This window comes from Physeter macrocephalus, chromosome 2 (genome assembly GCF_002837175.3).
Source record: "Physeter macrocephalus isolate SW-GA chromosome 2, ASM283717v5, whole genome shotgun sequence".
NCBI lineage: Eukaryota > Metazoa > Chordata > Mammalia > Artiodactyla > Physeteridae > Physeter > Physeter macrocephalus.
The window spans coordinates 3,350,134-3,376,856 of record NC_041215.1 but is presented as its reverse complement, the minus strand read 5'-3'; the positions used below and the strand labels follow the sequence as shown (position 1 = coordinate 3,376,856).

General features: G+C 41.4%; 1 protein-coding gene across 1 annotated transcript in view; it reads left to right on the top strand.

Moving 5' to 3' along the window:
* Positions 1 to 21,877, top strand: part of LOC102993147 (F-box/WD repeat-containing protein 11) — a 37,504-nt gene extending 15,627 nt beyond the window's left edge. The window contains exons 4-10 of the mRNA XM_028494954.2: positions 2,826 to 2,944; positions 4,607 to 4,856; positions 7,470 to 7,588; positions 9,349 to 9,459; positions 10,325 to 10,403; positions 11,473 to 11,658; positions 19,315 to 21,877. Of these exons, the coding sequence (XP_028350755.1) occupies positions 2,826 to 2,944; positions 4,607 to 4,856; positions 7,470 to 7,588; positions 9,349 to 9,459; positions 10,325 to 10,403; positions 11,473 to 11,634 (840 nt within the window). The 3' untranslated portion in view covers positions 11,635 to 11,658; positions 19,315 to 21,877. The remainder of the gene's footprint in view (positions 1 to 2,825; positions 2,945 to 4,606; positions 4,857 to 7,469; positions 7,589 to 9,348; positions 9,460 to 10,324; positions 10,404 to 11,472; positions 11,659 to 19,314) is intronic.
* Positions 21,878 to 26,723: the final 4,846 nt, after the last annotated feature.

Genomic DNA, 26,723 nt, shown 5'->3' with positions numbered 1-26,723 from the left:
TAATCTCTCTCAGCCTGTCTTCAAATTGACTGAATTTTTCATCTGTATTCTGCTATTTTCCCCCATTGAGTGAATTTTAAGGTTTCAGATATTATATTTTATATAGTTTCTATTTCTCTACTGAGAACTTCTCTCTATTCATTCATATCAAGCATGTTTATCTTTACTTCATGGAGTATAGTTACAACAACTGCTTTGAAGTCTTTGACCATGACAACATTTGGGTAATCTCTAGCTTGTCATGTGTTGATTGTCTGTTCCCCTGAGAATTGGTCACTTTTCTTGGCTTTTGAATGTCAAGTAATTTTGGATTGTATCTTGTGTATTATGGATGTTGTATTGTAAAGTCTATGGATCCTGTTATAATCCTCTGGAGAATATGTGTGAGTGAGTATTTTCTTAAGCAGGTGGTCAACCTAGTTAGTGGGGGTTGGTTCTAATCTCTTTTCTGCTTTTTGCCATGCTACTTTGGGTCTGTCTTGGGCTTGCACTACTCAGTTTAGTCTGAGACTTCAGTAGTAGTTTAAATATCAGGGCACTTTTTACGGCCTTTGCTGTGCTGGTGTAGTCTGTCCTGTGTATGCACTGCTTAAGGGCAAGCCCAAGTCATGTGTTGTGTGGGTTCTCATATTCAATTAGGGAAGCCTTTTTCTTTTTTCCAGCTCTTTTCTGTTTTGGATTTCCCTAAGTCTCTACAGCCCACAAGGATCCTTTCTTCATTTTCCTTTGGCCAGAAAAATGGGGTTTCTCTTAGAATTTTAGTTACCTGTTCCACTGCTCTGCAGTACATCTCCATGACTGGGCTTGTCCTTTGGATCAAAGCCGTTTGAGAAAAGAAAAAAAGAAAATAGGGTCTTTCGCACATTCTTTGGTCCCCAAGGATTCCTTTTTCAGCCTTTCTGTCCAGAAAGACTAGTTTCTCAGATTGTAGCTGCCTGTGCTGCTGTTTCACCATGCAATTCCTTGATCTGGACCTGCCTTTGGGTCAAGACCACAAAAGAAGGAAATGAGAAAACAGAAAACAGAAAGAATGGTAAACTCACCCCATGTGGATCCTGTCTCCAAACTCTTACCCCTTGCTACAATGTATTCAATATAATACTTGCTTTCTCCTGGCTGCCCTTCCCCTCACAGTTTTCAGAGTCCTCAGCTAGTTGTTTTTGTATTTTGTCTAGAGTTTTTAGTTACAGTCAACTGGGAAGATAGGTTGTAGTGGGCTTTCTCCCCATGGCCTTGTTTTCTATATTGTTTTACTTTGGGTGAGTTAAACGGTATTTTTGCTTGTGTGTTTTTTGTTTTATAAAATAGTGGAATTTCAATAATTCCAATAACTAGAGCAAAAAAATCACTGAATTATAGAATATAAAGAAACTGTTTTGTTGGTTTCCTATATGTATTATAGTGTTTCCGAAAAGGTATTCTGTGGATGTGAATCCAAAGGATATTGCTTTGAAGAGTAATTCCCTTCAAAGAAATTTAGAAAACACTGCATGCTATATCCCTTTCTTAGAAATTTACAGGTTACAGTAGCATATAAAGGCTCTGAGAAGACATACAGTAGAGACACCCAGAGTTTTCCAACTTTGAAAACATATTTGACCACAGAACTCTATTTTTATGTAATACTTATTGAGTCCTAACCTGTGGCCACAAATATGCTCTTGAAAGTGTTATTATTTAATTTTGGCAGTTCTCCTTTAAGGAGTAGGTAAGAATGGTTTATAATGACCTTGTCAAAGCATGGGCTGGCCATGGGCTTGCATTTCACTTACACTGGATGTTTCTAAAGAATTCTCTTAATAGAGGCACACCCATGCCTAAATTAGGCCTACACTTGATTTATAAGACACGGAACAATGGAGCAGAAATACGCTTTAGAGAGCTCATCTAGACCAATGGTTGGAAACCTTCTGTACTTCATTCTGCTTCAGTCCTTGATCAGCTCACACTTTCAAAATAGCTGTGGTTCTACTAGGTCAGAAATTAGAAGCAAGCCTTACTATTATAGAAGGACACTTAACTGTCTGTAGTGCTTATAATATCTTGGCCATTTGTAGTAAACTTTAGGGACACTGCAAATTATGATAGTATTTTTACAAGGGAAGAAATAGTTCCATAGACTCTATTTTTAACAAAACAGTCTTTGAAAAAAATCACTTTCCATCCCCCCATTATTTTGGGACATTATTAAAAGTTGGAAAACACTGGAAAGATCAAAAGAGAGGAGAAAAACGGCATTCAGAGTACAAAGCCAACTATCAACATTTTACTTCCTTTTAATCTTTTTTTTAAAATATACATAATGTTTATGTCACTATAGAGATGACTTTTATTCTGATTTTTTTTTAAAAAGTAACTATAGTAAAGCAGTGTGTTTTCTCATTAAAAACTCTTCATAATTTACTTTGAAGTTATTCTGAGATGCTGAACATTTTTCATTTTTAAACTTTCATAAACAAATGTAATGGGTTAAGGGGTATGCATTTTTAAAGCCTCTTAATAGATACTGTCCCATTGTTTTCCAGAGGGTGAGCCAACTCTTTTCACAGAGTTTATTTAAGAATTCTCTTTATAAAGCTGTTAAGTGTAATGGGCACAGTAGTTATGGGGACAAAGTAAACAAAGTAGTATATCTATTCTGGAAGTTATTCAGTATTGCCTCTTCTTCCCCTCTTGTCATTTACCACCTGTTTGATGTTTACTGCTCTTATTTACTGTAACACAGCGTTGTTTTGTTTTATGATTCAGAAAATAAGGTATGATAAAAACATTTATCAGAATGTGATATACTAAATTACTGTTTGTGTTTGATTTTGTCTCAATAGATTTGGGATAAAACCAGCTTGGAATGTTTGAAAGTGTTAACGGGACACACTGGCTCTGTCCTTTGTCTACAGTATGATGAACGTGTCATTGTGACTGGCTCTTCTGACTCTACAGTGAGGTGAGTGATTTGATTTCACTGGCCTGAACTTCTATACCTTCCACAAGGAGACAGATTCACCTCCTCTTCTGCGATAAAGTACACACATGCTCTGTATATGTTTTTGTATGCTATATTTCAAAGCCACTTTTGGTGTAGGTACATTTGAGCAAAGTAGGCAGGAAAGCTAACTTTTGTTAAGCAGGTCCTATTCCCATTACCATACATTCTAGAGATGGCAGCATGCCTTCCTGTAAAAGCACAGTACCTAAGAGTATCAGGGTAGCTTTCTCCTGGGAGACCACACTCTAGAGGAGAGAGGAAGGAAGCGGGTGTTCTAGGAGTGTGGTGGACAGTAACCTACAAATACCAAAAGAATCAGAAGCAGAGATTTGCAGCACTTTTTGAGGGACACAAATAATGTGCCCGATATTTTGTATAATGTTATTCTATTGAATTCTCACATCAACCTTTCTAAGGTAAGTAGTGTCTTCTTTTTTATAGATGTAGTATTGGGAAATGGAGGCCAGAGAGGCGAATAATTTACTCAGTCACATAAGTTAGTTAATTTCGAACCTTGAATTTATAGCACTCAAGACTATCTTGATATTATGTAGCTTTTCCAGTAATGGAGACACTAGTTTTCAGATGCCACCCCAGGGGCAGAGTGATGAAGATGGAAGTGGCAGTGTTCTGCAGTAGAAGGGAAGCAGTGACTGCTGGTTGGGAATTGAGAGTAGAAAGGAAACATTATTGGGATCTACTCCTAAACCACTGGGACAAGGATGTTTTTCCATACCAGATGGCTTTGGATTTTGCTGTAGTGATGAGTTCACCAGAGCCTAGAGATAATACAGTGAAGCCTCAGCTGGACTGCTGGTAGCCTGAGGAAGGCATGTCATGGGGAGGAAAGAAAATGCCTCTTCTAGAGTGAGTCAGAGATTTGAAGAGGATTGCTTTACAGGCATACCTGAGAGATTGAAATAGTCACCAGCATGCCTAGTATCCTTTCCCTGACTCAGTGCTTCCAGGCTGCTGCTTCCACCATAGGTCATGTCTCAGCCTTAGAAGCCTGAGTCTCTCTTCGTCTCCTCTGCACGAACTTGTCCCCTTAGGAGATTGGGGTTACAGAAAAGTTATGACATGAAAGGGCTGCCCCTAAGAAGCCTGTATCTCAAGGGTGAAGCAATTGGAGACACGTGCTTTGTCCATAAAGCGGTTGGGTAAATAGATGGGTGTGGTGATTGATGAGACACCATAACTTACAGTCTCCAGTTTGCAGTGGATAAATAATAGACTCGAAAGCTTGTCAGAGGTCAAAAAGAACCTTAAGCTTGGAACCCATCCACCAAGCCATCTTCTCTCTGTCATCTCAAACTCACTGCAAAGCCCACTTCCTTGCATCATTTTTTGCCATCAGCACAAGCCTGCAAACACCATCCCTGAATACCTGGGCAGGAGTCAGAATTGGCTTTCTTTTTTGAAACCATCTTACCATTTCTTCACAAATAGAAAAATTGCTTCTGGGGGCTCCTTTTAAGCATGGTGTCAGGTCCCAGTCACCAGATACATGTGAAGTCCACACCTCCCCAGCCTACTACTAAAAATGGGCCCAGAGCACAGACACAGGAATCTTTTCCTGGTTGTCTCGATAATTAAGCATTGTGCTTTTCTGTTCTGTAGAGTCTGGGATGTGAACACGGGCGAAGTTCTGAACACGTTGATCCACCACAACGAGGCTGTACTGCACTTACGCTTCAGCAATGGACTGATGGTGACCTGTTCCAAGGACCGCTCCATCGCAGTGTGGGACATGGCTTCTGCCACTGATATCACTTTACGCCGTGTCCTGGTTGGCCACCGTGCTGCTGTCAATGTAGTAGACTTTGACGATAAGTACATAGTGTCTGCCTCTGGGGACAGGACCATCAAAGTAAGTGTGTCTGCAGTCATAACTCTGCTTGTTCCCATCCCTTTTAGAACATAGAGAAAGCAGAGGTGGCTTATACCAACCTCGCATCTGGCAAGATCTTTATTCTCCTCTACTTGTGCTTATGAGACCTCAAGGCGTGCTCATTCTTTATGCTTCTCAAGTCATAAGCAAGGTCGTAGAAAAGGGTCATGGGGTCCGGACCGAGAGCAGTCCTCTATTTCATGAAAGGACATTGTTGATAACCTTTTTAAGGGGAAGAGAACTAACCTATGGGACATATACCATGTGCCAGAAGCTTCCCATTCCTGCCTCACTCTACCCTCCCGGCACTCTGTTGAGCCACATTTTACAGATGTGGCACAGAGGACTGTGCTGGAGACCACATTAGCTAGTTAGTGGCAGAGTTGAGATTTGATTTATTCACCTAATCTTGAGAGCCTGCCATGCCATAGACCCTGGGCTGGATGCTAGAGATAGGATGATGAACAGGACATGTCCCTGCCTCCAAGGAGCTCAACGTGTGGTGTGAGGCAGACGTGTGACAAGCACTTGTAGTCTAGGGTGATCCATCGGGTATGGTAAATGCAGTCCTGGTTCCAATGTACATGTTAACTTATTAAAATTTTAGCTTTCCTTATATTTTTATAACAGCCTTATTGAGATATCATTCACATACCATAAGATTCATCATTTTAAAGCATACCATTCAGTGGTTTCGTATATTCACAGTGTTGTATGGTCATCACTAGTTTCAGAACATCTTCATCACCCTCTGAAAAAACCTCATACCCATTAGCAGTCAACCCCTATTCTCTCCCCCCAGTCCCTGGCAATCACTAATCGACTTTCTATGGATTTGCCTATTTGAGACTTTTCAGATAAATGTTATCATATATATGTGGCCTTTTGTGTCTGGCTTCTTTCACTTAGTGTAGTGTTTTCAAGGGTCATCCGTGTACTTTGTAGCATGAATCAGTACTTCATTCCTTCTGATGACTAGAAAAATCCTGTGTGTGGATGCACCACATTTTGTCTATCCATTCGTCAGTTCATGGACATTTTGATTGTTTGCACATTCTATCTGTTATATATAATGCTGCCATAAATATTTGTGTACAAATTGTTGCATGTACATATACTTTTAATTCTCTTGGGATGGTAACTCTGTTGAACATCTTGAGGAACTGCCAAACTGTTTTCCAAAATGGCTTCACCATTTAACAATCCCACCAACAGTATATGGGCTCAGAAACCTTCCTTTTATGACCCGTACTGGCCAGCATGCTAGTATCTAGCCCCACAGATCACAGACTAGATAGATAGCATCAGACTTTTAGATTGGATAGAGTCTGGAAGCTGAAAAACTAGTATTTTTGGCACTTCACTCACCACTCAGTCACACCAAGCATAATATCAGCCCAGATATTTCTCCATATCCTTGCCAACCCGTGTGTGTGTGTGTGTGTGTGTGTGTGTGTGTGTGTGTGTGTGTGTTTTTTATTATAGCCATCCTGGTAGGTATTTAGTGGTATCTCTGCAGTTTTGCTTTCGATTTCCCTAATGACCAATGATGTTGAGCATCTATCTGTTCATGTGCTTATTGGCCATTTTTATAACTTCTTTGAAGAGACATCTACTTAAATCTTTTGCTCTTTTCAAAACTTAGATTATTTAGTTGCAAAAGTTCTTTACATATTCTGGTTACAAGTCCCTTATCAGATAAATGATTTGCAAATATTTTCTTCCTGTAGGTTATCTTTTCACTTTCTTGATGGTGTCCTTTGAAACACAAATAATTTTAACTTTGTTGAAGTCCAGTTTATCCATTTTTTTTGTTACTTGTGCTTTTATCATCATATCTAAGAAACAGTTGCCTAATACAAGGTCACAGAGATTTACTCTTATGTTTTCTTGTGAGAGTTACAGTTTGAGCTCCTACATTTAGATCATTGATCCATGTTGAATTAAATTTTTGTATACAGTGCGATACAGGGATCCAACTTCATCCTTTTGCCTCTGGATATCTGGTTGTCCCATTCAACTGCAAATGCAGCTAATAAAATAATTCAGGGCACATTGGTTGCTTTGTGTCTCCTTATTTGGCTGGTATTAAGTGTGTCTATGGACATCTAAGTCTTGCAGACAGCTTCACAAAAGAGGGGTTATTTATTCCACATACATAATATTAGGAGTGATGTGTCAAAACACATGGAGCTGTTCGAGAAACTATGCTGGAAAAGAAGAGGATGCAAAAGGTGAAGCCCTTTCACGTCAGTTACATTGGGTTTGACGTGTCACCTGGCCTAAAAACATAAAATCTGGCCCAGACCCTTCCCTCTAGGCAAATGAGTGTCTGAACCATCCAGGAGATGTTCTCTTTGTGAAGATCTCAAGGTTTGGAGACTTCACAATTTCCCTCTGTATTTCATTCCAGTTTTATCACTCAGCAGCTAAGGAAATGTTATGCTGTCCAATCTGTTCCCCAACCTCCCCAGCGTATTTCATAATCAGGTATTGTGGTCATTCTTAGAAGTTCTGATTTTTTTTTAAAGGTATATTGTGCAAGGGCTTTTCTGCATTTATTCTTAAACATATTGCTAATTTGTTGTACAGGTCTGGAGCACGAGCACCTGTGAATTTGTTCGTACTCTGAACGGGCACAAGCGAGGCATTGCCTGTCTCCAGTACAGGGATCGGCTGGTTGTTAGTGGATCATCGGATAATACCATAAGGTGGGTAGAAGTTGGTGTGCTGACAGAGTGGGCTCATTTTTGCCATAGTGTTGACTTATCTCCAGTCCTGATGCTCAGTTTGGGGGGCTGCTTCAGATAGGAAAACTTTAGGTAACTTTTATTTATCTCTCTGGTTCTGCATACTGAAGTGGGTAAATTGTGTATGCCCTGGGTATTCTTCCAAGATTCCCCCAGTGCACAAGGTTTTATAACCGCGACTCTACCCAAGATCACTTAATACCCTAGTGCCTCAGAACAGAGGATGCTCCAGCCTGATGCTCTCCTTTCCCTTACCGGTGAGCTCCTGCCTCTCTCCCTAACAGAGGGGAGTGTACTTTATTTCTCTCTCCCAACACTGTCATCAATTCCTGTTTGGTCATTTATCTTATCTCCCTTTTTCCTTCCCAACACTCATTGTCCTTGCTTTCTAATAAATATGAATATCTTTAAACACTTTTAATCTTATTAAGAACATCCCTTAAATATCTGTTTAATTACCCCAAGTCATTTTTCCAACTGTCCCAACATATTCTGGTAGCTTTTTTATAATCAAATTGCCTGTTTGGGCAAAATAAGGATGGGGTTCAAGATTATTTTTTTAGAAAAAGAAAGAAAGAAAGAAAGCAAACACAATGTAGCTTTAACTGCCAAAAGTTTTCTTTATCATTTTAAGTTTTAAGGTATCATAAAAGTCAGTTGAGAACTTGAATCTTGGTTCTGTTGCATTCTTTATGCTTGGTATTACTTAATATTTCAGCAATAAATAATTCTTAACTTCCTCATTGGAATCTCTGAGCTTCTACAAAATAATGTGTACTGCTGAATCGTTTATGGAAGGGAACCACTTTGGAGTTATAGTGGCAGTGCTCTCTTCACAGTAGATTAGAGAAGCCATCATCACTAACACTGATGAGACCATTTGCTGAGGGTAGAATATTCATTGGATGTATGATAGGTACTAGTGGGGAGACCAAGAAAATGTCATTATAGAATTAATTTGCTAACTTTGTTTTGTACATGTTAGTTTGCTGTGGCTTCTTTTTGCAAATAATGTAGTTAAATCAGTGATAATAAAAAAAATCTCTATTTCCAGAATTGTTACATAAATCATATACAGAGAAAAAGGCTGGATGGTAGTCACTGGGTTTATATTTCTAAGACACTGCATATGCCAAATGAGAGGCTCCCACTCTGACCTTGTAAACCTAGACAGCCCTAGGATGCAGTCTATATCTAGGAAGGGGAATCCCTAAACCTCATCAGGAGAGGGAGACCATTGTGCTGGTCCACCGGTTCTAACCTTGGTGGTGGAAGCCTAACCCCCTGGGCTGTATTTATTATCTTCCCCACACCTACATCCTTTTTCTTCTTTACGGCCTGCAATCCCTGTCTCCCCCCAAAAATTCTTCCTAGACCATTTGGCTACTTGGTTTCATCAACTCAGACATCAAGAGCATGCCTACAAACTAAATGTAATTGAAATTTCTTTGTTGGTATTATTTAAATAATAACAACATACATGGGATTTTTTAACGTTTCAAACTATGTAAAAGGAAATAAAATGAAAAGTAAGCCTTTCTCCCAAGTTAGTTCTTAAAAAACACATGAATGGTACAAATGTACACACATATCTTCACATGTGTATAATATGGACTGGGAGTGAGATAGAAATAAAGATTCCCAGGGTAGAGAAGATCACGTATGGATAGTTTGAATCACGCATAGGAAGTTGATTCACAGAAATCTGTTTTTCATTCAAGGCTGTGGGATATTGAATGTGGCGCCTGTTTAAGAGTCCTAGAGGGACATGAAGAATTGGTCCGATGCATCCGGTTTGATAACAAGAGGATTGTCAGTGGGGCCTATGATGGGTACGTGTTTCAAATTTTCAAATGCACAGCCATAACTATATGAAGAGGAAAAATAAGTACTGCATATTAAGCAGCTGTGTATGTGCTAGGTCACATGCTAGGTATTTCCTATGTAATGGTGGATGGCAGGTATTATTATACCACTTGATCAAGTGGGGACACTCAGACCCAGAAGGATGAATTAATAAGCTTATGCTTTTAACCATTATTGTAAACTCAGGGAGTAGTTTAGGCTTTGCAGGAATTCAGTTCCTTGTCCCAGCGCTAAATTAAACCAGGCTTTTTTTTTTTTTTGGTGAGTTCAATGATAAATTTCTTTTCCCCTTTTGGTGAATTGAACACATCCTCTTTAAAAAGCCTCATGACTTTTAAAATGAGCAAATGGCAACCGTAAACCTTTCAAGATGACCTTATATATACTTCACAGACGGGTTAGTTGGTCTGTTCATACTCCTATTATTAACTTTCAGCATTTGCTTAGTTTGGAGAAAGGTATCCTTGGAATTTCACAGAGAGCCCTAGCTTCTGTCAGCGGCACCTACTCAGCCCTAGAGAGCCCCCTGATTAATGAATTTGGTGACATAGATTATCAGGTCAGGAATTGAATTTAGATAATGTGAAGTTGTTTTCTTGTCTCCCTTCAAATAATATTTCTTCACAATTTCAGCAATTCTGAGAATGTGTAGGTCCTTATTTTTTTCCAAATCAAGTGTAATTGGTTTAAAAACCTTGTCAAAACATCAGCAGGTTCCCCATTAGCTTTTAAAATAGGCAGTTCGAATGTACTCCTTTCTGTCGAGGAAATGCGTGACAATATATAAAATGTTGACTTTTCCACTAATTGTGGTTTCATTTTCCTTTCTAGGAAAATCAAGGTTTGGGACTTGCAGGCTGCTCTCGACCCCCGAGCCCCAGCAAGCACGTTGTGTCTGCGCACATTGGTGGTATGTGATCTGTTGAAAGGGAAGTGCTTCCCTGTGCTGGCAGTTGGCCACCTGCAGATAGACCTCCCTGAGCCTATCACTGGAAAGTTTCTGTACCTCACAGCATGCCTTCTGAGAAATGCGCTGTTCTGTTAATTTTGTTTAGTCAAAATCAGAGAATATTTGACATTCATATTTCTGTGAGCTCTTTTATAAAGAGTATTAACACAACTTAAAATATGAAAGCAGGCTTCCTCATTTGTAGGTGGACTGGTTTCCTCCTAGAACATAAAGTATTTCCTGTCTGCAAGTTTGGGAGATTTCCTAATATGGGTATCTGTGGTTGTGTTGTTGTGTTTTATAACTCAGCACATTTTTGTACTATTATGGTGGACTTTCCCCTTAATCTGTATTCTACAGATTATTGCTTGGCGTATAGGAATACTTTATTTTTATATATTAATCTTGTTTTAGCAACTTTACCAAGCTCATTATTTCTAACAGTCTGTTTATACTTTTGTTGTATTTTTTAGGAGACAGTTGTTTGAAAATATTGATAAGAGTTTTCTTATTTTCAGTAGTTTTACCTTCTATTTCTATTTTTTCCCTCCTTTCATTGACTAGAACATGCAGAACTTGAGTCAGGGCCATTCTTGTTTTCTTCTTGATTTTAATAGGAAGACTTCCAGTATTTCACCATTAATTTTGATGTTAGCTGTGGTTTGAGATAGATATGCTTGGTGGTGTTAAAAACACTATTCTTCTGGTCCTAGTTTTTACAGTGTATCAAGAATGGGTATTAAATATTGTTGCTTACCTTCTTAAGACCCTTTGTAAGACGATCACATAGTTTTTCTTCTTTGACATATTAATGGGCCAGGATCTAGGATACAAAGTTAAAGAAAAAGCCTAGAAGGGAAGGCAGAATCTGTATTCCTAGGGTGAAGGACAAAGCTCAATAAAGCTGTGGAAACTTATTTAGGAAGCCTCGATAAGGAGCTGTATTTTCATCCTGTGCCAACTCCCTGGTAGTGAGATAGGAGGGATTGTAAAGATTTCGTTTTATGCATCAAGCTGTTATGTTTCACAGGAACATTCTGGACGTGTGTTTCGGCTACAGTTTGATGAATTTCAGATCATCAGCAGCTCCCATGATGACACAATTTTGATTTGGGATTTCTTAAATGTGCCTCCCAGTGCCCAGAATGAGACCCGTTCTCCCTCCAGAACATACACTTACATCTCCAGATAACAGTCTGCACTTTACCTGTTTCAGGTGAGTACTTCCCCCACTTTTAATTTTGCTGATTGAATTCACCTTCCCTTTGGGGAAATTTTATGATTTGGGTTCCTTTCTCAGTAATAGGAACATTAGATGCATCAACTTTGCAGAGTTCTAGCATAAGGCTAGATCTTTTTTTTTTTTTTTTTTTTTTTTAGGCTCCGGACGCGCAGGCCCAGGGGCCATGGCTCACGGGCCCAGCCGCTCCGCGGCACGTGGGATCCTCCCATACCGGGGCGCGAACCCGGTTCCCCTGCATCGGCAGGCGGACGCGCAACCACTGCGCCACCAGGGAAGCCCAAGGCTAGATCTTTATGGTCACATCAAAATAAGATATAAATCGGAATCCTGCTTATTGTGGGTTTTCATATTGGTAGACACCATGGTTCCTGTTTTTTAAAACTTTTCCCAGGTCATACCAATTTAGTACCAGTAAAGTCCTCCAAATTCTGTTTTGCGGTGCAAGGATCTCCTTTTTCTCTTTCTTTCCTGTCTTTCAGTTCTATCTTTTATTTTTTAAAAAATCACCATCAGGCGAACACTTAAAACGACCTCCCCTCCCCGCCCCCCCCATTACAATCCACCCAACACCACCATTCTGTAGGGTAGAAATCAAAGAAGGGTGTTTGTTGAGAGAGCCCCTAAAACTCGTTCTTCATCCATTAGACACAACAGGTACCCTGGAAGCCAAGTCCTTTGCTCCGGTTACAGGAAGACTTAGGGCCATAATAACATTGATGATGGCATGTTTTGATTACTAAGGGTGTCCAGCTAGAGGATGAGAAGCCTTACTTGGCAGTGTCCTTGGAACTGATGACCATGTTCATCTGGAGCAGTATTCCCAACTCTTGAGAATTTTGCGAGGGGGCCTGTGAATTCTGTGCACATTAAACTTTGTAGATTGAATAAATAATGTTTGTGCATATTTGTACTATCATGTATATATGTATGTAAAGTCTGTGTTAATAAAATTCATATTTATGTAAGAACATTACTTAATGCTTAGTAGCTTTTTGTCATTGTATATTTTCCTGTTCATTGAATATTAAAAATGTAAAGAAAGTCTGTGTAGAATCGTAACATTTTTTGGGTGAAAAGATAGGGAATCACTGGTTTCTAGATCACTAAGTTGACATCTTTTCAGATACTCCTTATTTCTGCTCCAGGAAGTTTGTCTTATTCAGGGTTGGCAGACTACAGCTGGAGGCCAAATTTGACCCACTGCCTAATTTTTTTTTCCTTACCATAGCAATCTAAGAATAGTTTTTTACACTTTTAAATACTTTGAAACAATTAAAAGAAGAATATTATTTTAGAACATGTGAAAATTATATAAAATTCAAATTCCAGTGCCCATAAATAGTTTTATTGGAACACAGCCACAGCTCATCTCTTTATGTATTGTCTGTGACTGTTTTCGTGCTTCAGTGGCAGAGCTGAGTAGTTGCAAAAGAGACTGTGTGACCTAAAATATGTACAGTCTGGCCCTTTAAGAAGAAGCATGCGGACCTCTGGTCTTGCCCCTGTTCCATCTATTAGTGATAAACCAAGGATCTGCATCAGGAATGGCAAATGCATTGTTTCTTCATGCCAACTCAGTTTGATCCGTAGTGACTGGCTGGTATACTGCCTTTGGAAGGATGATGGGACCCCACGTGGACCCAGAAGGACTAAGTGCCTCGATGGCTTGGCTGTGCCTCCCTGGCTATAGGAGCTGAGCCACAGTAGTGACCTGTAAGCCACATAAATAGTTGCCGTTCCTGGTCTCAAGTGTGTTCATACTGGCTCTTGTGACAGTGGCCATCTCCCTTGCTGCTTTCTCTCTGGATAGATTTTTCACAAGTCAGTTGAGAAATTCACATGGCAGAATTTTTACGTTTATTGAATTATAGGAAATTACAGAGGAAGAAGGCAAGGATCTCTTTTTTTGGTGGGGGGGTGGCACTGCATTTGATCTTCGTTGTGGTGTGCAGGCTTCTCATTGTGGTGGCTTCTCTTGTTGCAGAGCACAGGCTCTTGGGCTTCAGTAGTTGTGGCTTACGGGCTCTAGAGCGCAGGCTCAGCAGTTGTGGCACACGGGCTTAGTTGCTCCGCGGCCTGTGGGATCCTCCCGGACCAGGGCTCAAACCCGCGTCCCCTGCATTGGCAGGCGGATTCGTAACCACTGCGCCACCAGGGAAGCCCGGCAAGGATTTCTTGAGTGATAGCTCTTCCCCGCCTCAACCTCCCTTCTCCCCAAACCAAAGAAATACATAAGGAAGGAGGAAGGGACCCAAATGAAAACTGATTTCCTCCTTCTTGGTCTATTCTCCCTCTTCAGCCCACCCTTCATCCTGCTACCAACTATGGTCATCTTAGCCCTGCCTCAGCCGTACTCCTCTTCAGTAGCTTCCTGTTGTTTTCAGGAACAAGGCTTAGCTAAGATTAGCTAACAGAAATTTCAATATCTAGCTCTTACCTTCTGTCCTCTCTACCCTCCCCCACCCCAGCCTTGCATTCTTCCCTCCCAAAAATCCGGGGCTCCAACCAGACTGAATTCTGTTTAATTTCCCTAATTACACTTCAGTAGTACAGACCTCTGCCACCTCCCTCCCCTTGCTTGTATTGTTAGGGTTTTGTAGATATCACAACACCCCCACTCCTTTACTTCATCTGACTTAACTTATTATTTGGTATTGAAATGATTTGCATGCCATCTCTCTTACAAGGCGTGGAGCTCCTTTTATTTTGGACCCCCAGTATCTAATAGATCGCACAGTGTATTATGAGTGCTTGTTGACATTTGTTGGTCAAGTGACACCCGGGGCCAACATGACATCTTTGTGCTCTTTCTCCTGGGCCAACAAGAATTTGCCCATAAATAAATATGTGTGAAACTGCATTGTATTCATACACCTTCCACAAACATAAAGATAATAGCTCAGTAAGAAATTGGAATAAGTTGTCTAAAGTGGCATAGTCAAGTACTAGATATATTCCTTACGTATAGACAGGTACCTAGATGTACACATCTCCCTCTGCCCTGCCCCCTTCACCTTCGCTAAGCCCCATTGCTGTTTTTGAATCAATTTTATTGAGGTATGATTTTTGTAAAACAGATTGTACCCATTTAAAGTATACTGTTTTGTGACAAGTTTTTACGAATGTATACACCCCTGCAACTTCCTCCACACTCCAGGTAAGAACATTTTTATCACCACCCCCAGAAGTTCCTTTGTGTCCTCTTTGTAGTCAGAGCCTGATCCCATCACAGCCTTAGCAAACACTGACCTGCTCCCTTTCACTAGATTAGTTTACATTTTCTACAGCTGCACTGTCCACTTTGTGGTTTGTTTTTTTTTAAATTTATTTATTTAATTTATTTTTGGCTGCGTTGGGTCCTTGTTGTTGCGCGTGAGCTTTCTGTAGTTGCGGTGAGCCAGGGTTGCTCTTCACTGTGGTGCACGGGCTTCTCACTGTGGTGGCTTCTCTTGTTGCGGAGAACAGGCTCTAGGCACGCGGGCTTCAGTAGTTGTAGCACACGGGCTTAGTTGCTCCGCGGCATGTGGGATCTTCCCAGACCAGGGATCAAACCCATGTCCCCTGCATTGGCAGGTGTATTCTTAACCGCTGCGCCACCAGGGAAGTCCCTGCACTGTCCACTTTGGTAGTCACGAGCCTTATGTGGCTATTAAGCTCATGAAATGTGTACGGTTTGATTTAACTGACGTTTTAATTATATTTGAATTGAATTGAATTGGATTTTTAATTGTATTTAATTATACTTCATTTAAACGTAAATTTAAATAGCTACATGTTGCGGTCTTCCCTGGTGGTGCAGTGGTTGGTAATATGCCTGCCAGAGCAGGGGACGCAGGTTCGAGCCCTGGTCTGGGAAGATCCCACGCGCCGCGGAGCAGCTAGGCCTGTGCTCCATGGCTGCTGGGCTTGCGCTCTGGAGCCCGTGAGCTGAGGCTGCTGGGCCTGCGTACCAGAACTACTGAACCCTGTGCACCTGGAGCCTGTGCTCTGCAGCGGGAGAGGCCACCGTAGTGAGGGGCCCCCGCTCACTGCAGCTGGAGGGAGACTGCGTGCAGCAATGGAGACCCAACGCAGCCAAAAATTTTTAAAAATAAAAAATATAAAAATAAATAGCTACATGTAGCTAGTGACTACTGTGTTTGGACCAGCATTGTTGTAAAGAGTTTTTATATGCTTAGCTTTTACATTTAGGTCTTTGATCCATTTAGAATTAATTTTTGTGTATGGTGTTTTTTATACAGCCTTCTAGTTGTTCCAGCTCTTTTGGGTTAAAAGACTGTCCTCTTCCCATCGAATTGTTATAGCACTGTTTCAAAAACTCAATTGACCACTTGTTTGTAGTTTTTTCTGGCTTCTGTTCTGTGATCTATGGCTATCCTTTTGCCAATACCATGCTGTGTAATAAGTCAATTTAAAAAAAATTGTTTTGACTCTTCTAGGTCCTTTTGGTTTTCATATTCATTTTTGAATGAAGTTGTCAAATTCTATGAAGATTATGGGCTTATGATCAGGACTGCATTGACTCTAAAGGTCATCTTGGGGAGAATTTCCATCTTTAACAAATGTTGAGTCTTCTAATCCATAAACCCAGTATATCTCTTTATTATTTAGGTGTTCTTCAGTTTCTCTTCAGCAGTGTTTTGCAGTTTTTAGTGTAGAAGTCTTGCACATCTTTTGTTAAGTTTATTCTGTTCTTAATTTTTTATTTTCTGAGGTATACATTTCTCTCTCTGCATTGCTTTGACTATATCCCAGTGCTTCTGCTTTTATTTTCCCACGTAAGAGAAATAGATAAAATAGAACACAGCCAACTACAATTGTGGCTGAGCTTCTGGAATGGATAGGGTCAGGGGAGTAGGTATATCATACAACAACGTAAGTATACTTCTTTTGTAGTTTTGATATGTGTTTGTGTCTTTCCACTCTGTTAAAGAAGCACATGATAAAATCTAAGACATCTGTAGTATGTTTTCTCCCCCTCTGGCGAATTTGATAGCTGAATTATAGAACATAGTAAACTTTCACAAATTGGACAACTTTTATATACTACATTAAAATGCCGTGAAATTAGATTCCTTTGATTGAGAGATGAAATGATCACCAGTGCCGTTTCTCTCATTGGCTGTGGTGGAAAGGAAACTGTAGTGTTACTTCTTCCAGGCCCTCCTCTCGCCCCCTTTTTGGGAACCTAAGAACAACTGCCTTGTTATGATCCACAATTATAAATCAGTGGAAAAATCTTATCTGCTTTTTAAGCAGCACAAGCAATGAAACCTCAAATGTGTTTGTCTCTTCAAAGTGAATTACTTTTGACAACCTTGGCAGTCAACTTTATAGATTTTATTGCTCTTTTCCAAATTCTTTTCATTTATTGTAACATGAAAAAAATTATTACCATGTGATGCTGTAAAATTTATGCATAATAAGAAACACTACCCTAATGATGATTTAACCTTGCAGTAAAATATTTACCCCTAAAATATAAGGTAGGAGTATTTCTATGTCGAGAAATTTAGCAATAGATTTTTTTGCTGAGTCATTTTTTAGAAAAATTACTAACTCCCAAGAGCTATGTATACAGTAGCTCTCTTTTTTATTATGAGACAATGTAAGAGCACTATTAGGAAATTAGTAAAAAGTAGATAACTCCTCTTCTGGGTTCACCATTATTAACTCCTTTGTATGTAGCCTTTCAGGCTTTTAAAAATTATGGTTGATAACCGTGCTTTTTTTTTTCTTTATTGTGAAATTCTTGCCTGTCAGTAATGTCACTATTTGTCTAAATTATCGTTCCTAATGGCAAAATCATATTTGATTGTTTGGATATGCACCTGTTATATATTTATATTCCCCGCCCCCCCAGCTTTTAACTATTATAAAACACATTGCCATGATTCTTTCAGCTTAATCTTTGCCCAACCTTTTATTACCTTTGGATAGAATTCTAGAAATGTCTGCAGTGTCTAGGTTGAAAGCTATGATGTTTAAAGAGTTTTGATACTTAAGAGTTGTGTTACCCTCCAGAAGAGTTACATCAGTTGACATTCCCACCAGCAGAGTTTGAGAGTGCTGACTTCTTATCTCTGGGTGTTAATATTTTTAAAATAATTCAAATACTCTTACATATCCTTCATGGGAAAACAGTGGCAGATGAAATTGTGAATCTGTCTTGCATTCGTTTGGAAGCTTATTAGGGTTCTTGTGAAATTAGGATTTTGTGAAAATTAACAACCTTTTAGGAAAATTGCCTTTAAAAAAATATATACAAGCTTTAAAAGCAAAACAAAACCAAACAACCACCCCCACCCCCCCTTTCTTTTTCTCTCTCTCTTTTTGGTCATAGAATTTTAGACCTAAAGGTGACTTAGATCTTCCAGGCCAATGGTTTAGTGCAGTGTTTGGAAAGGGTTGTAACTTATTAGTGGCTGTGAAATCATTTTAATGGATTTTGACTTTGGGTGAAATTTAGGGTATAAAATGTCAGCCTGCATTGTCCATAGTAATGATTAGTGTTGTTTCCTGAATGTTCTGCTTAGGGGTATGTGTGTGTATTTACATACACGGATGAATGTAGAGATTGTGATTAAAATGTGTTCCTGGGTTTCCCTGGTGGCACAGTGGTTGAGAGCCCGCCTGCCGATGCAGGGGACACGGGTTCGTGCCCCGGTTCGAGAAGATCCCACGTGCCGCGGAGCGGCTGGGCCCGTGAGCCATGGCCGCTGAGCCTGCGTGTCCGGAGCCTGTGCTCCGCAACGGGAGAGGCCACAGCAGTGAGAGGCCCGCGTACCGCAAAAAAAAAATAAAAAATAAAAAAATAAAGTGTTCCTGACTCAAGGTCATGGTCAAAAAAATATAGAACATTCAGTTGTCTTCTCCTCTATATTGTGTTGTCCTTTTATAAATGATTTATTTCAAAAAGAAGTAATTTCTGACTGTTGGCATTCTGTTTAGAAGGAGTACTCTGTTTACTAGCTTTTACATATTTTTGTTTCACAGTGATAGATGAAGACTCTTGGTCAGTCATGAGAGAGGTCCTGGTGGCCTCTGGCTGGCGTAAATTTAAGATTATGCTAAATATAAAATCTAACATTAAGCATATTTTGTTACATGCATAACTTTTAGCAGCATGAAAGATGATAGATTATAGGGTCAGTCATCTCTTAGAATCCCCTCTCTCACTTAACAGCTAATGCTTGCTTTTTTTTTTTTTTCTGGAAGCATAGTTGATTTACAATGTTGTGTTAATTTCTGCTGTACAGCAAACTGACTCAGTGATACATACATAAATACATTCTTTTTTATATTCTTTTCCATTATGGTTTATCCCAGGATATAATGGCTAATGCTTTAAACCAAATAATGTTTCTGATCCTCAGTTCTCTTATTTGTAAAGTAGGTATAATAGTTTCTACCTCATAAAGTTCTTGAGAGGTTTAAATAAACCTGATACCTGGTATGTAGTATGCACAAAACAACTTGCAGCTTCTATTTTGATGCTGATTATTTAAAAATCAGTGTTATGTGTGCACAAATACATACATGTCTGTGTGGATGTGGATGGGCTGTGGTGTATATCTCCGTGTCTAACCAGAATATCCATCCATACTCCCTTTGTTTTTGTTTTTTCAGGGTTTCCTAGTCTTGAACTACTGGCTACATGGCTACCAAATGCCTAAGGGAGTTCTTCACAGCTGAGTTACGAAGCTGGAATTGGTTCTAGACGCTGGGTAGATGCAAAGCAGCCTAACTCTTCAAGTACCGACATTTCTCACCTCCGATTCCAGCCTCTACTTTGAGAAGGATACCTTAGCTTCACCGACTTTCAGTAGTACAGAAGCCCATTTCCTCCCCCCATCAGTGAAAAGAAATCTATCGCTTCAAATGTAAATTGTTCATATAAAAGGAACGTACAGTCTGTTTTACAGAAGTAAATCGACTGTCAAGAGAAGACTTGGCCTCTAATTTATATTGCTTTGCACTTTGGTCTGATACTAAGAAACAGCATTCTTCGGTGAAATTTTGGGTGCCAAACACCTACCCAGAATGTCCAGGGCTTTCCTTTTCAGAAGTTAGCATTCTCCTTTTGACCGTCCAAGTCATTATGAATTGTGACTTGTATTAGGAACATGTTGGACAATGGAAACATTTCTCTGGATTGTTTTAGTAATATTTTTTGGATTATACTTCCTTTCTGTACCAATTTCTTTTAATTTAAAGAACTGTAAGCCAGGTTATATTATCTCCCAACAGGTAATATAGCTCTTTTCTTTTATTAACTGTTCTCTGTACCCGCAACCATCTCCTGATATTTGGTAGAGTAACACCTTTACATGTGTGCTTGCCTCCTAATTTAAAATACTGTATCCGCATGTAGATATAATGTACATAACAGTTTAACCTCAAGGTTGCTCGAGTCAGGGCCCCCGTGCCTGAGACACTAATGCAGAGTGTGTTCGCCCTTAGCCGTGGGCTGGGCTCAAGAACCCGCTACCAGGGTTGATGTGGATTACCTAGAACCCTTCCTGCAGTATTCATATGGTGTTCTTATTTTGTCATTGTCATTGTCATTGTGCGTGTGGTGTGTGTGTGTGTGTGTTTTAAAGGGAATCTTGTTTTAAGATGTAATTTCTAAAGTTTAACACAAAATGTTTTATTCGTTGTGCAGTATATACAATAGAGAGGTACCTTAAATACTTTTGTCGTTCTTTTCCTCATCAGTACTCCTGAGTACTCATGGTCACTTCCCATAGCATTCATTTGACTTCACCGTCACAGGTCACACTCTGTGTTAGTAACCCTGGGAAGGGAAGAGCGAGAAGGCCCCCGCTGACTGGCTCTCCCGGCTCTGGCGTTCATGCGTCCTGCCCTTGTCAGGTGGTAGCAGGGCCCACTTGTGTGTTGGAGTCTGGGACCCGCGTCAGGCTGGTTCAAGGGTCCTCCCAGGTGGTGTGAAGCCTCAGGCTCATGACCCCATCCCTGTCATCTCTGGTGTCGCCTGCTGCCGTGGCCCCGGCAAGCTCTCCTGGCTCCCGAGCGCTCCGCAGCCCGAATGTGTGAATGGCACCATCATGCTGACGTGCATGGAAAGGACTTTGGCATCTGGTTGGCACTCCTTTTCCCTTGTTCAATATTAGGTTTTGATTTGCTCCTTGCCATTGTTTCCAAAGATCAAGGAATGTTGCTAACATTTTAAAGGACCAATGAGAACTTCCTATAACTAAACCTCTTCCCGTGGAAGCACACTCTCCCACTGAGGGGAAGGTGCCTGGGCTCTGTTTTGTCCTTTACATTGAGAATGGTGTGGGAATCAATGTGTGTGTCTGTGGTTGTTTATTGGGTTGGTTTGCTTTTTTGTTTTCCTTTGTCCTTTTTAAAAAATACATCCTTCCCTCCTACATGTTAGTAAATTAATTTCTGTTTTGGAAAAGTTGAGTCTCAAAGTGTTAAAAAAAAAGAAATCTCCGTTCAGCGGGTGGATGTCGTAACCCTGACAGCGGTTGTGAAAGTGACTTAACTTTGACCACTCTTACCTTACAGCTTTAATATCAGATTGGTTAGGAGAGCCCAGGGGGCAGGGCAGGGAGGGGCAGGGGAGGAGGCAATTCTTCTGAACGAATGGACTTTCCGTGGTTGTTTTTGCATGTTTAATATAGAAATTCTGGTTCCTTGGGAGATCATGGCCTTTGAATATGCACACAACCTTTGAATTGTGCCTACTAAATTATAGCAGGGGACTTTGGCACCCGAGGAATTCTGACTTTCTGGGATTATAGTAGTAATTCCCAGCTGTACTCTGGACTTTATTTTGCTAACCATAATTGAGAAACTGTAAATTACTGCTATATTAATGTTTTAAAGCACTGGGATAGTCTAATTCTAACTTGTAATTAATTATGTTTGCCAATAACTGTTTGAAATAAATTTGTGTCTGAACAGCTATTGAAACTGTTAAATTGTACAGATATTATTCACGACAGCTTTGTACTGTGGAATGTGCTTAATAAAAAACAAAAAGTTTGACCTTTGTCCAATAAATTGCTAAGTAATGTCAATAAATCAAGTATGAGTATTATGCAGTACACCTGATCTGGCTTCAATGCAATTGTTACTTCAGCTACTAATTCAAAGCCAATACTCTTAATAAAGTGTTGCAATACTCTGATGTTCTGTTAAGAAATTTTTCAAAAAAAACTGTTAACGTGCTGTCAGTAATTCAGTGACATACAATTAAAGTTTGTAGATTGAAAAAAATCATCTGCTCTGTACAGTGAGGTTGAAGATGAAGTACTGTTTTTGGTGTGGGAGAACTGGTAGGAGATAATGCCAGTCCATGCCCTGGGGCTGGTTCAGAACTCCTCCCCAGCAAATCTGTTTTCCACAAGTGCTTAATTGTCTCGCAAGTTCCTATGAAAGTGGTCCCTTAAACGTGCCAAATGGCTCGGGGTGGGAGTAGATCCTCTGGTTCTCGAAGGGGTTGGGGGGGCAGTGTGAGAAGTGCAGCTGCAGCCCTCTCCCCCTTACACATCGGACATGAAATTGTTGTCTTTCCTTTTGGCAGATTGACACATCACTGGTTGAGGACTAGAGCAGGAGGAATACAGGTAGTATCTGCAGGATTCTGCTCAGGAGGCCTGAGTAGTAGCAGAGTTTTCCTGATAACTAGATTCCGCCAGCCCTTAGCCGAACTGGTAATGTAGACTTTTGAGATGAAATGAGAGTAATTCTATACAGTTTTGTCCCCACTCATTTTTCTTGTAAAAAAAAATGTTTTAGAAATAGTATGCATACGGTTAAGAAAACCAATTTACAAGCCATAAAAGATAGTGTACAAAGTGGTTCTCCCTTTACTCTTGACCCTCTGTCCTCCAATCCTTGTTAACCAGTTTTTTGCATGTTCTCTGATGGATAATAGTCTGTGTATGGAAGGGTGTGTGTATGTGTGTGTCTATGCATATATGCCTACCTACCTGTCTACATATAAACATACATACTGTCCCATGCCCTGTAACATTAATGGTAGCGTGCTATACTGCACATTTTCATCTGGTCTTCTTGAGATTATATCCTATGTCAGTACATGTAATTCTACGTCATTCTTGCTGATGGCTGCCAAGTATTTGGTTATAAGGATATTCCATAAGTTATTTAGTTCCTTGAGCATCAGGTTGAAGTGGTTTCTTGTCTTTTCCTATAATGACTCTCCATTTTCACAGGTCTTTCTATCCCTGCCTGTGCTAAACAGAATAAACTATTCTTGGTGATTTGGGCTAATCATTATGAACAGCAGATGTTGAACCTAAACTGTGCTGCAGGGTGGAAAAGCTTCAGTTGTCGGACTGGATCTTCACCCCTCCAGTCGTCTCCTGCCCTCACATATAGGTGTTCAGTCCATAACTTCAGTCAATACAAAGCAGTCGATACTAGTTTCTCTTTTCCTTGATAGGTGAAGTGTTACTGCAAGAAATTCACAGCTACGGATGCACAGAGATTCTCAGATTTTGGTAGAACTTCTTGGATATACAATCAGACTAAGTGGTGCTTTGCCACCTCAGCCTGTTTGTTTTCTAGTTAATAAGAAGGGAAATTAGGGAGACTGGCTGATCGTCTTGTTACTAATTAGCTGTGTGGCAATACCCCCTTTTGGATCTCAGCTTTCCCATGTATAAGAGAAGATTTCACTAGTCCAAGTCCTGGAGGGTGTGTGCTCTAGCTCTGGATGATCTGTTGCTGGAATGCAGACCCAGTGATGCCAGGTGTAAATTTTCAAGAAAAGCTGAAAATCCAGGTTATGAAGAGACCCAATTTATCAAAGTTGAGAACTGATTTTTTTTTTTTAAGTCAATTGCTGGAGTATCAGCTTGCTGTCTCTGAACTAAAACCATCTTAAGCTTTTCTAGCAGTGACCTGTTGAAGCATTGCATCCAAGATTGGCAACTGAATTCTTTTTTTTTTCTTCGGTACGCGGGCCTCTCCCTATTGTGGCCTCTCCCGTTGCGGGGCACAGGCTCCGGACGCGCAGGCTCAGCGGCCATGCCTCACGGGCCCAGCCGCTCCACGGCATGTGGGATCTTCCCGTACCGGGGCACGAACCGGGGTCCGCTGCATCGGCAGGCGGACTCTCAACCACTGCGCCACCAGGGAAGCCCGGCAACTGAATTCTTGAAGAATGAATGGGATTACAGAGAAAACAGACAAATTAAGTGATGAGCTTTGTGGCAAAGTGACCAGCACACAGTAGTCAATACATGTTGGTTAATTAAAAATGACCCAAGAAGGGAGGTGTTTGAAAAGACAAGAGGAGGAGGAGGAAGGAGCCAAGAGCTGACAGCCACTGTCTGCAATCACATTTAACATTGAAGGTAGCGAGCTTGTACATGCTACACATTGCGTGCACACCAGCTGCCTGCTTTTGTGCTGGGGTTGAGTTTGCGCTAAAGCAAAGCAGGATTTAGGCCTAAGATTGACTTGGTCTTCCAGCTGGGGAAGACTCTGGGAGCTCCAAGACCTCCAAACTCCTGCTTGTCTGTTGCACAGAGCTGGGTCTAACACCTCAGAGACACTCAATCAGCATCTGTAGGATAACTGAGAACAGGGCCATCTTCAGGTGTTTACCTGCCCAAATGCACTGAAATCCTCATTCAAGTGTTGTAAAATTTTTATTGGTTGTATGAAGCCATGTGGAAGAATTGTAGTGCAGATCAGAAGTCACTATTTCCTCTGTGCATGCAGGGTAACCTGGAAAGCATACTCCTATAAATGGATTTGTATTGTTCCATTGCTTTCAACTTTGTGGCCACCTACTCATCTTGTCTCCAAGAATCACTTAATTGTATTTCTCAGAGTAGACATGTTATTGTTGGGTTGGTCTGGGAAAACCGGGAAGTGACCACGCCAGAGACTTAAAATCTGTGGTGGGGCATATGCCTTAGGAACAGCAGCTCCAAGCCGATGTTCTGGGGAGTATCAGGGACTACAGCTTAATCCCTCCATCCTCTACCACCATTTTTGGATCCAAGGGACCATTCTGTGCTCATGGGCTGTGTTTGTTCTCCCAAATATCCTGCAGCGCTGGGGATTGGGAAGAAATGCTCTTAGAACACCACAGCCTTTGGATCTTGATGGAGACTATCCACGGGGGTCACTGGTCTACTGGATGGCAGAGAGGAAAGAGCATGAACTTTGGGACCAACAGACCTAGGTCGGTATTGGAACTCTGCCAGCTACCTGACAGCAGGCCCTCTGGGCAAAAGGGCTTTCCCTGCCTTGAACCTGAGCTGCTTCATCTGGGAAGTGGAGACAGTATTTTAAAATCACTGTAAGGATTAGATGACATATTCTAAAGTGCCTAGCACAGTGCCTGGTACATAATAGGTTCTTGGTGCCAGCTCTTTTTGGTAGCTTCCACTGTGGCATTTAAACAGATGGTACAGGATTCCCAGAGCAGAGAAAAGTATAAGGGTTAGAGTTTGGGAGGGTGTGAGATGAGACAAGTTTAAACGTGCGCAGGCAGACTGAAGCCTACCTGGGCCTCTTGAAGGGGAAAGATGAGGAAACGTGCTGACAGTTCCCCGTGAGGACTGGTCCCGGTGAGGACTTGAGTTTGTAACCAGTAGTCTGGGCTATTCAGTGGGTGGAACAGGGGGAGATGGACCAGGTGAATCATGTTTATACCAAGTTATTTTTGTTAAATTTTTTTTTAAATTAAGAATAACTCTGCTTTAAAAGCAGTCAGCCTGGACTTCCCTGGTGGCGCAGTGGTTGGGAGTCCGCCTGCCGATGCAGGGGACACGGGTTCGTGCCCCGGTCCGGGAAGATCCCACATGCCGCGGAGCGGCTGGGCCCGTGAGCCATGGCCGCTGGGCCTGCGCGTCCGGAGCCTGTGCTCCGCAACGGGAGAGGCCGCAGCGGTGAGAGGCTCGCGTACCGCAAAAAAAAAAAAAAAGCAGTCAGCCTATATATCCTATCTGCAGGGGATGTTTCTGGAAAATGAATGAGACCTCAACATGCCAGTATCCTCAGCTCGTTGTAGCGTCTCCAAGTGGACAGGAGACAATATCAGGTCCTCAATGTGCATGTAGGTGGCAGGGCTGGGGGCGGTGGGTGATGCAGGGGAGAGACTGATTAACACCAACTGCAACGACAGCAAGAATAGAAATAACCACCATTAGTGCATGCCAGGACTGCCGGTAAGGGCTTTACTCTAATCCTCACAATAACCCTGTGTGGTTATATTATTAACATTAAAGAAACCGAGGCTCAGGTGCGTCTCCCTAGCGAGCCCTGGGCTGGATTCCAGTCTGTCTTGACTGCCACGGCTGAGCTCCCACCACGCTGCCTAGCCTCTCCCCCTCAGTGGGCGCCACGATGCCAGCAGTCTCCCCACGGAGCCAGGCCTCACGCTGTGCAGTCCCCCTGCATTAACAGACCCTCTGCACATCTCTTTTCCCTCCCACTCGTACCTGTGAAGCTGTTCTTCAGTCGTTAACAAATGTGCGTGGTGTGCCTTCAACGAGGCACGGTGGGTGGGGGAGTGCTTGGAGCTGGACGGGATGGGCGCCAGGGGCACAGCCGAGTAGGGGGCTGTATGCTGGGGGCAGTAGGCAGCCATGGTGGGGTTTGAAACTGGTAGCGTCCAGTTAGAAGGCTAGTGTTGAGATTCAGGAGAGAAAGGTTGACGTCTGGAATAGGGCAGAACACTGAGGGCGGTTTTGAGGGGTATTGAGACAGAAAGTACAGACCTTGGTTGGGGGGGTTGGGCGCTGACAGTGGCACCCCTGTTCCCTGTGTGTGCCACTAAGTGCCGCTCTAATGGAAAGAAGACATGGTCCCTGCTCTCAGGAAACTTACATTCCCCAAGAAGAAATTGACAACACACAGTGAAAGCTACCGTGCCCATATACGCATGAGTTCACAAGATAAATTCAAACCGTGATAAGTGCTCTGAAGAGATTACACAGGGCAGTGGGGGGCAGTGGCCTGGGAGACATTTGAGCCACGACCTCCACGATAAGCAGGAGCCCACCATGCAATGTTCCAGG